This window comes from Globicephala melas, chromosome 5 (genome assembly GCF_963455315.2).
Source record: "Globicephala melas chromosome 5, mGloMel1.2, whole genome shotgun sequence".
Lineage (NCBI taxonomy): Eukaryota > Metazoa > Chordata > Mammalia > Artiodactyla > Delphinidae > Globicephala > Globicephala melas.
The window spans coordinates 94,855,662-94,871,843 of NC_083318.1; the positions used below are offsets into that span (position 1 = coordinate 94,855,662).

The window sequence follows — 16,182 nt, forward strand, 5'->3', positions numbered from 1 at the left end:
GGTCCCTTCAAGATCCACGTCAGAGGTGAGTGATTCTACTTTTGGAGGACTTCCAAAATGCTGGCCAACATCAAGGCCTCTGTAAAGAGATGGTCCTCAGGGTCAGCGACAGGCTCACAATGGGTCCTTAGTGGAAAAAACAAATCAGTAGGCACTGAGCTTTCAGCCTAGAGATTTGATGTTTTTAGCAATCTGTTCCAAAATAATCTGTCAGTATCTTCCCTAAACACTTGTTAAACTGGGCAGTTCAGTTTTTTATTATGTTTCACTCAATAATAATATTGAATTATTCATTTAAAAATAATCTGGTCCCAATCACACCATGTGTTAATATCATTTTTCTACTGAATATCCTTAAACATAGTTTTCAGAATTCCTAATTATTTCACTGTGTGCCTTTCCCGCTCCTCTTCCAAGATTCTAAGATTTAAGATACCTTTAACAAAAACACTTCATTATTTTCTCCTTAGTCGTAAATAGAAGAGGATTCGGAAAGTGAATTCTTGGAGGATGGGGAACCTGTCCACCTTGTTCACAGCAGATACTTAAATGTCTGTTGAATGAATTTACTCTAAGTCTTGGCAGGTTCACCTGCTGAGATTGGTCAATACTGGTAACTCGGCAGATCTGTCTGATAGTTGTCTATCAGTCAGGACCGGCTAGATTATGCCGTAATAACAAACGTTTACTGAATTAAGACACTGAGATTTGGCGGTTGTTTTTCACTCACACTACATGTCCTATGTAGTTCAGCAGGGGAGCTCTGTTCATCATTACTCAAGGATCTAGGATGAGAGGTTTGATCTCAATATAGGTTTCTATGATCATCAAGGCAAGAAAAGGGAATATGACAAATTGCACACTGGCTCTTAGAGCCCCACTCAGAAGTGACACGTGGCCCTCTGCTCAGATTTCTTCAGCCAAAGCAAGTCTCATAACTACGATTATCTTCCAAATCTATTCTAAACGAAGTGTTACTTAAGTAGTAATGTAGTTTTCACCAGGAAAAAAAAAAAAAGTAGTATGAATTTGAAATTTTTGCCTGACCTTGACTCCCAACTTCACTTTAGAAGAGATATGCTGACCTTAAAGCAGACCCTTAAACTGCACACATAAAGAGTAAAAAACCAAGACAAAGGTATGCAGTTGCAAAATGGCCATTTATTGCCTACAGGGGAAGGAACGGGAGGGAGAGAAGGGGAAGTACACAGGTGCGAGGAAACAAGCATATATTTAGCCCTATACATCATGTGTGAGCAGTACCCAATCTCCAAAATGGAAAAAAGTATTTTGTCATCTGACATAGTAGTTAAGGTTCTTAAGCACCTCCCTCCTGAGCTGCCACAAGATTTAAAAGGCAGGACTGCTTTGTTTAGTCAATGTTCACATTAATGAAAAAATACTACCACCCAACTGTGTCCTTTTGCACGCATATTTTGTACAGTGTCTATTGTGAAAAACATCTCAGCTGAGCAGTTTGGTCAAGATACAGACCTCATCAACTGTTTAACCGTAATAAATAGAAAAATAAAGCAGCTGGTGATTTTGTCAGAGAGAATGTGTTCCGTAAGAGTAGAACCACTTTCTCCGGGGATGACAGAGTGTTAAATGATTAGGACACCACAGAACCAGGCTATCAAACATTAAACACTAGTAACCCACGATTACATGGCACTTCATTAAATCTTCTGATTAAAAGAGAAGGAAGAAAATCTCAGATTTTAAACTGATTATTAGAACACGTTAACAAATTGATTTAGGGCTTGGCTTTTTCTTAGGACAAAAGCAAAGTAAATACACAACCTAAAACAGTAGAATCTGTCTTGGAATAGCATCAATAGAAACTACCAAGTTTGCAAGGAAACTTACCAAAACTTCTTGCTCAGTTTTAAACTCATGTGCTTTGCTTTCCAACCATGAAATTAGTTACAAAAACACTTTAGAGGCCACAGAATGACTCAAATGTATGCAAAACAATGGAGATTCATTTAATGCCAAGAAATTAAAATAAATGAGCCCTTCCCTATTCAAATGGTAAACTGAGTGGAAGAGTCAGTCATCTCACGGACAATTAGTTGGCACTTGTTTTATGGTTGAAAGAAATCACAATAGAAAAAAATATATAAATTAATCCACGGTGAATTTGACCAACACCCTGGCCCTTTCAGAGAGAAAAGGTACATACACACTCTCCAAAAAAACCCAAACAAAACCCACCTCCCTCCATGCCGCCCCACTCCACTCAGACAACAAAACCCAAAGGTGAAACATTCATCCCTCTCAAAATATACTAAGTACTCCAACGAATCCTACCCTTCAGCTTCTCCTAGATGAAAGAATTGCTTGCATGTGGACAACTGTACGAATGCCCATAGTGCACTTCTCAGTGCTGCTGGTGTTTAAGAAATTTGCCACTCACAACACTGAACAATTCCACACCCAGTGTGCAGCAACACAGCCATCCAAGCCACACCCCCAAAACCTGGCAGAGCACCGCTCAAGAATTTCAAATGTAAGGAAATATATTTTAAGCAAATTAAGCACAGAGAAAGGACAGTACAGTTTCTGAATAAATACACACCCAGACTACTGCATCACTTACTGCGTCAAGATTTAAACAAGTAGCGGGAAACTAAGCCTGTTCGGTGAGAAGCAAAGCCATTGTTTGACACATCAACGCTGAGCCAATTGTGTGAGTTAACTAATTAAACAAATGTGGTACATATAACCATTGATAACTTGAAAGGAAATAGTCATATATCAGTAATTCGGAACTAACACAAAACTGAAATGAGCAAGAAAGGACCACTTCTGAGAGGGCTACCGTGATTCTTATGCTTTCGAGTTAAAAGTGACAGACATACAAATAGGGAAGTTATCTAAATTTGGGGAGACTGTTGTAACAAAAACAACAACTAGTAGGCACCAAACTATGCCTTCTGAAAGTTTCTGGAAGCTGAATACACCCAATGCTACTGTGCCAAAAGACTCATATCACTTGGCATTTGCAAACACTCTTCATGATGTGATTTATTTCTGATGACACAATTTCTCGTGTCAGTACAATGCTACTAAATTTTATACCACTGCCATAGAAAATTAACATTTAATATGCAGAAATGTCCTTATTTCACATGCTCTGAAAGTGAAAATTATTTTACTTAAAATTCCATTACTTCGATGTCATAATGTTTGTTGAATAAAACCTCAACATGCTTGTTTTCCTTTGGTTCCAAGAATAACCAAGTCTAACCAAACAAACTTATGCCAAAAGAAATTACTAACTAGGCTAATAAAGCTTGCTTTTCCTGGTATTTCCCTATTTCTTATAGAACTTGTGATTTAACAGAAAACTTACACAAGGCATCTGGTTAAAAACAAGAAACATGCACGTTCTCCCTTACCACCTTCCTGAAAAGAACTACCTTTTTCTTTCTGTGGATCTTGTTCAGAACACCCTGCAGTATAGGTATAAGAACCTTCTTTTTTCTTTTAAGCTTTAAGGTGACACACAATGAAGATGTATCATGTTGTAAAACACAAGATGTTCTTGGCATCCTATTCTTAAACAGATTACAACTTTGGTAAGTAAACCAGGTTAAGATGAACTAATTTACTTAGGTTTGAATTCAAATTTAGTAATCATGATGCTGTTAAAAAATTACAATCACTCAAAGCAACCATAAGTATAAAAGTTCTCATCTGTCTACAAATTCAAAACTTTAAAGCTCCTAGCTTAGAAAAATATTCTAATTTCCCTAGTTAATTTGTGTACCAATAATTCACAGAGTTCTACAAACAGGATACAGTTCAGAAGGAAAAGGTTAAACAAATCTTCTACACATTAGAAAGGTGTTCTTTTTTTTTAAGGGGGAGGACAGGTAGAAGAGAAAGACTACCTTACCAATGTGAGAACTCACATTTCTGTGAGTGCTATTTTGAAAATGTGCACTAAAGTCTTTGCTTGCTAGGAAACCATTATTCTCAGGGCCTGCCAAATTTATCAGAAACTGATGACGTTTTCCGTGACTGAAGCTACTGATCAGTCAGTGCATTTTACAAAGCTATTAAAATCCCTCAGAAACTTAGAATACAAGACCTTAGAAACAAAGAAGTAAGTACTGGGGACACAGTCCATTTTTATTGCTAGAAAATCTAGCCTTGGATTGGGAATGAAGAACCATATGCCTCTGGTTCCATCGAAGAACACATTTAACCTTTTTTTTTTTTTCTTGTGCTTTCTCTATTCTTTGCTATTTGATTTGAAATTATACATGGCACTAGTGATTTTTAGAAACTCTTGGAAATGCAAATACAAACTTAATCTTTCACCCATTTAATGGTAGATACTTAGGAGATACAATTTTAAAATGGAACACCATATGATTGCCCGTGTTCCAGTTTTAATGTGTCACATCCTCAATTCTAATACAACCCACCGTAGAATCAAGTGATATGAGCCTTCAGGATCTTTCAACTTTCTCCCTTGCTTCTCTGTGATTTAATAAGTAACTTTAAAACACCAAATAGGGACAAATAAGAAATGAAGCTTTATATTTCTGCAAACTACAACACTAAAACACAGTGGCTTCTGTAATACATTCACACAGGATGCTTATTAGTAAAATTAAATATTTGCCTATGAATAGCAGAAAAGTAATTTGAAAAGAAAGAGCTTGGAACAAGGCAAATGGGAGGGAGGAAAAGCTGGTCTCAGAACCCATTGTGCCATACCTGACTTTAACATGTGATATTCAAACGAACGTTCACACGCCTTACATCAAAGAAATGAAACAAAAATATTCAGCTACGTTGTACAAAAATTTTTTTACATAAAACATCATAAATCTTGAACAGATTTACTATATTTGAATTCTAAAAAGTTGCCTATAGAATGGTGCTGGGATTCTGTTCTCTGCTTGCTTTTAGGCAGTGCTGTTGCTTAAAAGTTGACACCAGGCACAATATTTTAAAACAAAGTCAACAAGCAAGGAGCAGTACGTGGATTTGAGCCTTTCCCAGATGTCAGTCCTGAGGATGCTGCAAGACTCCCCATCAAAATGTGTAAAGCTATGAGGCGGATACTGATGCCTGAGAGAGTGAGTGACGACATGCACTGTATGACTGCTGTAATGCCAAACAGTGCAGTTTTCCCCTCCTCAAACAGCACGGTTTCAATAAATTTAAAGAACACTCCAGTTCTTAGAAAAATACCAGAAATCATATTTAACAGTTAAAAAAAAAACATTATCACAATCTAAAAATGCCCAAATTTTCTCTTATCTTCAGATAAAATATGCAGCAGCCCCATGGCATAAAGCTTATTAACTTACTCTGAGAACCAGAAAGTATATGAGCATAAATATTTTACTTTCACTGAATATATACCATATGTCATTCACCTCTTCCTTTTGGCTTTTCATGCCAAAGGTCCAAATGGCATGTGTTTTTAACAAGACAATACTGAGGAGAGCAGCATTTCTGATCATCTGAATTGGCAGCTCAAAACAGATACCACTCCTTTTACAAAGGGAACAAAGGGTGAAGGGTGTGTGAAATTTGGGCAGTGGGCTGAAGGGAAACCGTGCACATGAAATTTGGGTTACCATGCCCCAAGTGTGTTTGCCACCCAAAACAGAACACAATTACCTACTTTAACAGAGCTACTACCAACATTTACTAAAACCACATTAAAAATACACAGGATAATGAATGGTTTGAAAGAGTGCATTTGGAAGCAGAGAGAACCCAATTACACACCTTCCTGCAACAGAGTGCCTCAATCATACACAAAATAAACTTAAGCTGTTTACAATGTTTCCCAATTTTTTTTATTTTTCCCTCTACATTTAACTATTAAAAAAGTTTTTTTTATTAATAAATGGGCTCCTCTGTGGTTCATATACAATCATAAGTGAACTTTAAATTCCATTTTATACAAACATCTCAAAAAATATTGGGAGTGAAGTATGGTAAGAAATATTGCTCACATTGCTAATTAACATGCGTAGATGAAAGGAGGAAAATGTTTTGTTAGTGCATATACCTCCAGAGCAGAAAACCCACCCAAAACAAAAGATTTAAAATAAAACATACAGTAGCTGATTACAAAAAAAGGTAATGTCCACAAAATTAAGTTTTTCATGCTATTCTACTTTCCAGTACTATGTAATCAATTTGCATGGCTAGATGTTGAATGCTTGAGGTATATAAGAAGGGATACCTGCACATTGAGGAAAATCTGTCATCTTAAGGGTTGTTTCTTTGTTTATTTTGTTTATTCTGATATCTTGACATTTTTAAAAGAATATTTTATTTACATCAAACTTCACTCAACTACAATGACATTCCAATTATAATAGATGACAAACAACGCCTCTATCACTAGGCACTTTTAAAAGGGAGTTTAGGCTTTACAGAACCCTTCTGATGCAATCCCATATATGACATTACATCAACCCACCTCCCTCGTCGCACTAAAATTACCCTTCAGGGGAAATATCATATTATGTAGCCTGATTAATTTACTATGGAAGAAATTAGTATAAAATGACCACAGGAAATGCATCATTTAAGACTAATAAAACAGCCTAAGATGTCAGGTTTGAAAGAGGAGACAAATTGTATATATTTAAAACTAATTAAATAATTTAAATTTGACCTGTACTTTATATATTAGTGAAACACAAATATAGGCTATTTTCTTTTAAAATTTCATTCACATAATGGAAAGTTTCTTGTTTATTAAAAATATCACATTTTGAGACTAGAAACAGTAAAGTGCATGAAAAGTTTAAAATATAAATTTCAGAAAACTCTTATAGCAGCAAAAAAGCAGAATAAAGAAAAACTTAAAAACACAGACACAACCTTTTCCTGTTACTGTGCCATAATTAACATCAAGTAGCCAACCAATTTTTCCCCCATTAAATGGTATTTCAACCACTGCCTCTTGAGTCACAGATTTTCAACTGGCCCCTCCTGGGCGAAAAAAGGATTCTAACATATCTAAAGAGCATCAACAGTTGGGAATAAACCAGTAGCTTCTTAATTCAACCCTGACAGACAACGGAAACAAAGATTAAAAGCATATAATGGCCATTTGGCAACTAGAGTCAGGAAAAATGATCCAAGGTTTTCAACTACTCCCTGTTCTCTCTCCCAAATCCTTTCCACTGTCACCTCAAAAAGCCAAAACCAACAGCCACTTGACCTACTCTGGGAAACACATGGAATATTTGTAGCTTTTTTCTTCTAAAACTTTGATCAGGGCCTTTTCATTCGGTAGTTATTTTTTAAACATTTGACCATAACAGCAAAAATGATACAGATCATATAATATCTGTTTTTTCCAGCACAACCAGGCAGAAAAGGGTGGATGGAAACAATAAAAAATACTGGACACTAATTTTGTGGGCATCCTAAATAGACCAAATTCTATTTTCAAGATGTGTGGCAGTAGAAATTACCCGTTGTTTTCCTATAAAGAAACTGAACAGACAGGCTTAGAATTAACACTTCTAGTAAGGTTATAACTAATAGGGGTACAAAATACAGAACGATTCCTCAAAAAACAAAACAAACAAATAAAAAAAACCAACCAGCACTTCCCCAACAAATTGTTGTGTGCTGTTAAATGCTTGATTTTGAAACCATATTGTGCAATCACCTTTCATTTCTCAGTTTTTCTCATTATGGCTAGTTTATGTACAGATCTAGCAAATTTAAGTGCTTTGTTAATGTGCAAATGACTGGGGAGCCAAAAATCAGTTTGTTATCATGGAAAACAGAAATTCAAGGCAGTTTCCTGCAAGGCATGCCATCATTCAGTTTAAAATCTTTTATTTATAGTTTTTAAAAACTGCCTTTCACAAAAATGAAAAATGGTTGGCTCACTTGAAACCATTCAAAAGCAAGTATTTGTTCTGGAAAAACAAATACCCTGTTGTTGGGCCTTGGATTGGTGATTTATCAATTATGAAGGCTGACTCCTAATATAATATGAAGAAGGTCCAACTTAAAAACATGTTAAATTAAAAATTTGGAAAGAGAGTGATAATACTTTGGTTCCAGCCCTAGTGCCAAATGATACCAATATGCACAAAATTGTACAAAATCTTATAGCAAACACATAATGAAAGGAACCTGAAGAAGCAGCTTAAGGATGGCCATACTTCACTCCTACATACTTTGATTTACAACTGTACAGGTCCATAGTAACAGATCCCCGTCTTTGCGGGGCAGTACTCCACTACCTCCGATTAGGCAAGTGAACACCATTGACAAGAGGCAGGAGTGGAGGGTGGAGTTCAAGTTGTGTTAACAGTGAGAAGTGGTCTGAAGGGATGTGAGGGTGTGGACACCCAGTGATGTTGTTCTCAACCAGCCATTGAGGATCTAAAGGCCCCAGGACACCAAGCACGTTCATATGAGTCTTGGAATAGAAAATGTAGTCAATCACGCCCTGAAAAGAGATTGGGAGTTGGGAAAAAAAGAAAAATATATGCTTAGATAAAAGAAAAACTTAAGATATATAAAAGAACAATTCATAATTTGTAAAAGCCAAATACCTGAGTAACCTGTATTTCTGGTACACCTGCTGTCTTCACAATGGGTCAAATAGAGCTCAAATCTTGAATGGGTATTACATGAAATAAAGGTGGCTGGACAGGGAAACACAGTACCCTAGTGGCATCTTAAAGCCTTGCACATGTGCATAAGTGGTAAGCAAATTGAGAAGCTAAATAAGCACACCAAATCATGTCTAGGCATCTTTAGAACTGGCTTGCTTGGGTCAGTGAAATCTAATTTATCAGTATAAACAATATGGAAACTGCACTGACTCTGTTACAATAAACAGAAAATCAGAATATTTATACAAACATATACAAAGTTAATGAAAAGTTATGACAAGAATAATTCTTGTAATGATAACTGGTATGATATTCAGTTATTTGTACATCAATCAAACACATCTGAATGAAGCCACTGTAAAGCATGTTTTCAGATTTGCTAATCCTAGTTCAGCTTTCCCAAATTTTATACATATATACAAAATACTGCACATATTTAATCATTCTAATCCGTTCTTAAGTTTAGAATATTCATTTTCACAAATCCTGGTGTACTATAAATTCTGGATTCCTTGCTGAACAACAGTACCTCAGGAAAAAACATTCAGTAAAGACCTATCTATGTATTCAGTTGTATCTCTCAGAGCTAGATGATTCGGTTTATCTGATCAGTAAGTTTCAAAACTAGTGTGCTTTTTTTTGCCCCAGGCTATGTATGCAAGAGCGTGAAGTCAGATTTCTTCCTTCCCACATCAAGAGAGCCTGAGCCCAAGTATGAAGAAAGAGTTCCACACCTGGAAATACCTATTCATAAATACTATACACAGGGAGTTCTAGCTAATAGTTTTAAATGGTATCACAGTGAAATGGGCTACTTTATTAAAAGAAAAAAAAAGAATTCAATGAAAAAAATTATACTGTGAAATTTCGGAAACAATTACCTTAGTTTGCTGATTTTGACATGACCAAGACCAAAACAACAAAACAGTTCTTTTGAGGGAGAGGGCCTTATTCAACATTAGATACTATAACCTTACTTTACCACAGATTAAGGAACCTACGTGAATCCAGGGGAGTACTTTCTGCCATTAATGCTCCAAATCCAAATAGTCAAGAAATATTAGCGCAATGTATTTTTATCCCTTCATTTTGGCTAATGCCTAGTTTTGCAGTGACATTTTAGGAAAAGGTTTGACAAGAGTTTCAGTGGTTTTACTTTCTTTTATGAGACCACCCTTTGCTTCAGCAAACACATTTAAAACATTTGTGTTTTAAACAAAACACAAACAAAACATTTTCAGTTAGTTATGTTGAATAAAACCTCTTATATCTTATCACTTTATTATAAAGTAGCATTATGCACATTAGCTACTAGAGTCAGAGAATCCTTTGCAAACATAGGCCCCAATAAAGATGTTAAACATTCCAGAAAGTAAGAACTGGAGATATCACTTGTAACTGTTTTCTTGGTTTGAAACATCCAGAGTAAAAGCTCTTATCCAAATCCTTAGCAAGTTCATGTCTGAACTCGCCCAAGTATTTATACATATATACACCTGGTACACTGTATCATATTCACAAAGAAGGTTATAGACTAACGATTCTTAACCTTTTCTGATTCAAACTGTTTCTTTTTTTAAAAGATCATAAAAAGGTGGGAAAAGTCTTTATATTAGTAAAGTCTATAGGTAAGTCTATAGAAGTGTATATGAGAAAAAAGTAAAAACAATGAAAATAGTTTGAGGTAACGTTATGCTAAGTTTTGTTTTGTAGAAGAATGCGAGAAAATTATACACTATAAATTTCACAATGTGTAACAGAAAGATTTACTACTTGACATAATAGGAAAACTGTCCTTCCTCTTTTCATTAAATGGTTCAGACACACCCTTAGATTGGCGCGGGGCAGGAGGGGGGGCAGGTGATGGTGAAAGCAGCGGCAAGTTTGAATTAGGCTGTTTATTCAACTTATCTGATGTTACGAACTGAATGTTTGTGTTCCCCCCAAATTTCTATGTTGAAATCCTAACCCCTAACCTGATGGTGTAAGAGGGTGGGGCTTTTGGCAGGTGATTAGGTCATAAAGATGGAACCTTCATGAATGGGATTAGTGCTCTATAAAAAGAGACCCCAGAGAGCTCTCACTCCGCCATGTGAGGATGCAATGAGAAAACAGCTGTCTGCAACCCAGAAGAGGACCCTCATTAGAACGTGACCATGCTGGCACCTGATCTTACACTTCAAGCCTCCAGAACTGTGAGAAATAAATTTCTGTTGTTTTATAAGCCACACAGTTTATGGTATTCTGTTATGGCAACCTAAACTCACTAAGATACCTTGTGTACAAGTAATTCTCCTAACTGCTTACCCTTCAAGTCATTCCAAATCAGTTCTAGATTAAATGACTCTGAGTTCTAAATACCACGTTTCTACATTTCTAATTTATTTGAGAACCAAGTAAGTAAGAAATGCTAAGTCAAGTAAACAAAGTTTAACAGTACTCCATTGATGCAATGGCAGAATACTATACTTCGATCTGTATTTAATGCTAATCACATGACATTTTTACATTTGATGTTACCTATCCCTTTTTACCAACTGCCTTCAATATTGGCACAGCACTAATTACATAAAATGTTTTGTAAGAAATTGAAAAGTTTATTGTCTGCTACTTGGACCAAAAGCTTAATTCTCTCTAGTCAGGTATGCCCTTAGTTTGTTCTCTGATCATCCTTCTTTTCCATCCTATTCCACCCTCCCATCCATCTATCCAGCCAGCCAGCGTTATTTATCCTCCCCATTCATGCCTCTCTCGCACGGATTTACAGTTCTGCCATTTCTCATCCTATCCTACATATGCTAACATCAAACACTCTCTGAACCATGCACTTTTGGTTCTTTAACTGTACTTCTTTAGACAACATAAATGCTTCAATAAGATTCTTTTATTCACTTATTAATACATGTAAGTTCTTTTGAAGGAACATCAACAAAAGATTTGAAAACAACTCAGACGATCGAGGAAGATGGCTTAGATTAATATTCTAAACATTATTTCCCTAATTTTTACTTTGTGGATAAGGTAAAAGTAACCTTTATAAAAGCCTAGTTAAGGTAGAAATGATTTGGTCTTTTTACCTATACACAAACCAAAAGAACAATAAGAGTTGTAGAATTACTGAACACTTATTTTAAGGAACTTTATTTTAGGTTTTCTGGGTTGCGCTGTGCTGGCAGAGCTGTATTATATACCACTGTATAGGATTTAACCTACAGTAATCTGTGTATCATTAAGTCCCGAGGTTTTCCTTTAAGCTTACACAAGAAGCCGTGGTGTGATAGAGTCAGCTAGAACTTGCTTTCTTAGCACTTCATCCCAACTCTGTGTTCAATGGTATGACGTTGGGAGCTTGAAATCTACTACAATGGGAGTGCATGTACCGCAGAAATCAGCAAACACTACAAATTCGGGCTTCTTTTTTTTCTCAGAAAACTGATTATTAAATATTTACCAGCACATTACTGCATATGAGTGATCTGAACAAAATCAATTATCTCTGAATAGTATTTTCTACTCTAACAGCAAAAATACTAAAATTAGATTCAACTTCTAAACAATTCTTTTCCACTTCTTGATTACAAAAACTGACCAATAACATAAGCACACAAATTTCCTTTCTTCCTACTATCTGTTTCTTGGAAAGGGGCTAACAAGCACTGAAAATGGAAAAAGGTTATCGGAGATGTGTAAGAGCCCAATTCATAAATTTCCTTTGGTATTTTATTAAATTCCCCATCTAGGATTCTTACTCCTAACCACTTTCTAGCATCTACATTTTTTCAGGATAGTATAAGACTTTAGGATAGATGCCTGAAATGCCAGAAAGTCAAACAAAGGTACAATAGAAGAGCTACAGGCAGAGTGATTAGAAAACTGGCAAAGGGAAAGGGACTGACTACAGAAAATCACTACCAATCAATGTTTCAAAAGAACAACTGGTTTTGTACAACTGGCCCTCTAATTTTTTTTTTTCTTATTTTGCAAAAAAAAAAAAAAATCTTTCTTGTCCTTTTACTAAGCTGGAATGGTCTACTGCCTGGGCATTGATTAGTATGACAACATGGATATAAAATAGACCCTAAGCACAACTTTCTCTAACCCATCTCACCGAGAAACCTGGAAAATTTAAAGATAAATAAGATATCAATGGAAAGTACTAAGAAAATTTTGAGGGAATACTCCACAAATTCATTCAAGATGAATGTAGCTATATCAGGTTGCTTATTATTTGGATCCTTACTGAAAGTTAGGGATGGTATGGACAAGTGAAGATTAACTACATTAATAAATATAAAGTGCTTTTGAACAGTGCCTGGCATACACAAAGTAAAGTATTTCGGAATTTTTTTCCATTATCATGGTTATTTGAAATTCGAACAAATAAGGGTTCAAAGAGAATTCTCAAGTCAACAATAACCACCACAAAACCTAAGAAACCTCCTTACGTTACGTGCACACGTAGCCAAGACATTTTGAGAATGTAAAAAATCCTGAAGATTACACTGTTAAGCATAAATAACACATATCTTTCTTGTCACGTGTTTGCATTTGACATAATTTCTGTGCCAACCCAGAGGCTGTCACTTACTTTGAAATCAAAGGTGTAATTGGTGTAAGGCATCAAGTTATTTTCATAGGCGCTCTTCAGTTGGAAGCCATGTGTGATTCTCCCTTCTGAGCTTCCATTCTTTCCATTGCAGCTGAAGTTCATAAGACACTCATTGTACCTTAGTTCCTTGAAGTCTTTATGGTTGTCAGCTACTCCTCCATTGCTTAAATATTCCACGACACCTAGTAGAATAAAGAAGGAAGAAACACTACCATTTAGCACTTAGACCTTACAGAAGATTTCATGGCCAAAATCTGTTGCCAGGTGCCTGCACCAAGTTCAGAGTGGTTTTATTATACTGAATATTTACTTTTACATATGAAACTGCCTTTTTGTAGTTGATGCTAAAAAAATCAAATACCAGCAATTTCACATGGTTCCATCAAACTGAGGTGTATTTGCCTACTCCAGAGCAAAATATCCTGATCACCCAGAAATATCTTCAGTTCTCTTAATGGTTCTTCAAGCTGAAGATGATTCCCAGGGTCTAGGATGGCATTCACCAGGAGGGTCTTGACCCTAAATATTTTTAGAATGTTATTGCAAAGCACTATCTCTTTAGCATTTCAACATTCTATGCAGTCCATCAACAACTTCTGGAATATGTAAAATATAGCATACATAATAAAAAATTTTAAATCATTGACAATAAAAATAGATTTTGCATCTTCAACACTGCAATGTCTAGCTTCAGCTAGGCCACATCATTCTTTGTTTTGAGCTGCAGTGACACTAAACAGTACATTATACGCTGGAGGTATACCACTTGCTCAAAAATACTAGATGTGTCTAAAAAGCTGAAGAGAGCAGAGGCATTCAGAAAAAGCTCACCACTTCCACTGAATAAGTAAACATGAAAAAAGTACCACAACCCTTCTTATGAGGATGATGATTACTAAAGTTTGTCAGTCATCGCTTTCTATTTGTGATCAGGAATGACAGCAACATATATAATGAATAAATGATGAGCACAACATCAGTATTGTGAATAGCTGAAAAGGAGCTATCATTTATCTAGCAGTTACTACATGCCAGGCACTGTTGTAAGAGCCTTCCACACTTAAACCTTACAAACAACTCTATGAAGTGGACAAAATGATTATCCCTTTATTTAAAAATGAGGAACTTAGCTATAGATTGCATAGCTCCTAAGTGGCAGAACCAGGATCCAGCCCTGACAGTCTGGCTTGAGTCAACTTGGCATGCTGTGATGCCAAATGATAGCTCATTGGCTTAACCAAATCAAATGAGATGGGGGAAACCTGTGCTTGAGAACAATTTACTCTAAAAAAGAAAAGGATTAAAAAAGGAGGACATAGTTAAGGTGTCAATGAGCCTAGGGGCTGAATACAAACATTTGTGAAAGGATGATTTCGACATTTATTTGCTAAGGAGAAAAAGCAAAGGTGTTTTCTAGATTTGAGACTTTTATTAATATTACAGTTGTAGGCATTTGGGTTATGTTATATTTATTCTTGAGTGGTTATTTTAAACAATTTAAAGTAGCTTATTGAAAATATACAAAATTTAGAATATGCCTCAGTAATAGCAAAACTGATACTATAATGTTTTACATTTGAATTTTAATATCTAAGTGCAGAACTGATTTTTTACAAAGATCTAAAATAATTTAAGTTAGGACATAAAGTAGTTAAGTGGAGCTCAAGAAGTAATGTGAAATCCTAAGATAATTTTGATTACTCTTCTGCACCTAATATCAGAATTCAAGCATCATTTAATGAATTCACTTAAAGGTTGCCAACATTATTAAACTAGATAGCTACCTGTGCTGAATATTTTCTGGTTGCTTCTTCAGGTCACCCTTCTCCACTGCATTCTATGGGGCAGGAGGCTGACCTTTACTTGCATCAACTGCAAACCCCTCCCCGCTCTAGCTTCTAGTTGGATTTGGTCAATAGACAGCAGTGGCGAGAGATCAGAGGACAGTAGCAGAGTGAGGCAGGGATATATATTCCCCTGGCTTGTCAGTTTGCAAGGGATTGATCGCATCCCAATTCAAATCCATCACTCCCATTACATGGCCCTCTCCTCGTAACTATTTTTTCCAAGTTTTGATAACAACTCCCACCACTTTTCCCCCTTAGGTGTACAGGTGGTGAAGGGTCCCTATCTCCCCTAGTAACAGGGTACTGCATCACTCATTGTTTTGTGTCCCTAACCCTGCACACATCTTTGGAAATAGCTTAACTAAATAAACTCTCCTCAATTACTCCATGTCCCATTCCTGGGATTCTTACTGATACACTCTCTAATTTAGAAGAGAAAGTCTCTACTCAAAAGTTAAGAGCTAACTGACCTTTCAACTAGAAGTAAAAACAAAACTGAAAGCGAAGAGGAAATGATGTTATAAATACCTGAATCTGGCAATGAGTTAAGATCTGCACATAGCACCAGCGGGATGGAATTAGGATCTGCAGTTGGGCTGCCAGGCCTACTTGAGGCTTTCTCCAGAATGTTTTTAACCTCTGAGACAAACATCATGGTCTGAATGAGTTTCACATCAGAATACTCTGGGTCCCAATGCATGTGGGCATTTGCCACTATAAGCAGCTGTTTGTCTGCAGCATGAATAGGCTTCATACCTAAATTTAAGCATTAGGGAAACAAAGGTTAAGATTATACTTTATGTATCAAAAAAGCAGTATCTTAAGGTTTTCTCCCCCAAACCCATAACCACTTCTTTATTCTTTCCCATTCATTTATATTTTCCCCTTTATCTCATAAAGTAGTTCTTAGAAGCTAAAGTGCTGAGATTCTGGTAATCCCAACATGGGGGTCGACAAACTGCAGCCCATGGGCTAAGTCTGGCCAACCACCTGTTTTTGTACAACCTGCATGAGCTAAGGCTGGTTTTACATTTTTAAAGATTCTACCAAACATTTTTTAGAAGATTGTGATAGAGGCCATATGTGGCCCTCA

The 16,182-nt window shown here is 36.1% G+C and overlaps 1 protein-coding gene across 4 annotated transcripts in view; it reads right to left on the reverse strand.

Annotated features, from left to right (window-relative positions):
• Positions 1-1,141: 1,141 nt before the first annotated feature.
• CNOT6L (CCR4-NOT transcription complex subunit 6 like) overlaps positions 1,142-16,182 on the reverse strand; it is a 118,755-nt gene continuing 103,714 nt past the window's right edge. For all 4 annotated transcript variants that reach the window (XM_030877938.2, XM_030877935.2, XM_030877936.2 and 1 more), the window contains 3 exons: positions 15,618-15,845; positions 13,222-13,424; positions 1,142-8,464 (listed from right to left, as the gene is read on the reverse strand). In XM_030877938.2, the coding sequence (XP_030733798.1) occupies positions 8,252-8,464; positions 13,222-13,424; positions 15,618-15,845 (644 nt within the window). In that variant the 3' untranslated portion in view covers positions 1,142-8,251. The remainder of the gene's footprint in view (positions 8,465-13,221; positions 13,425-15,617; positions 15,846-16,182) is intronic.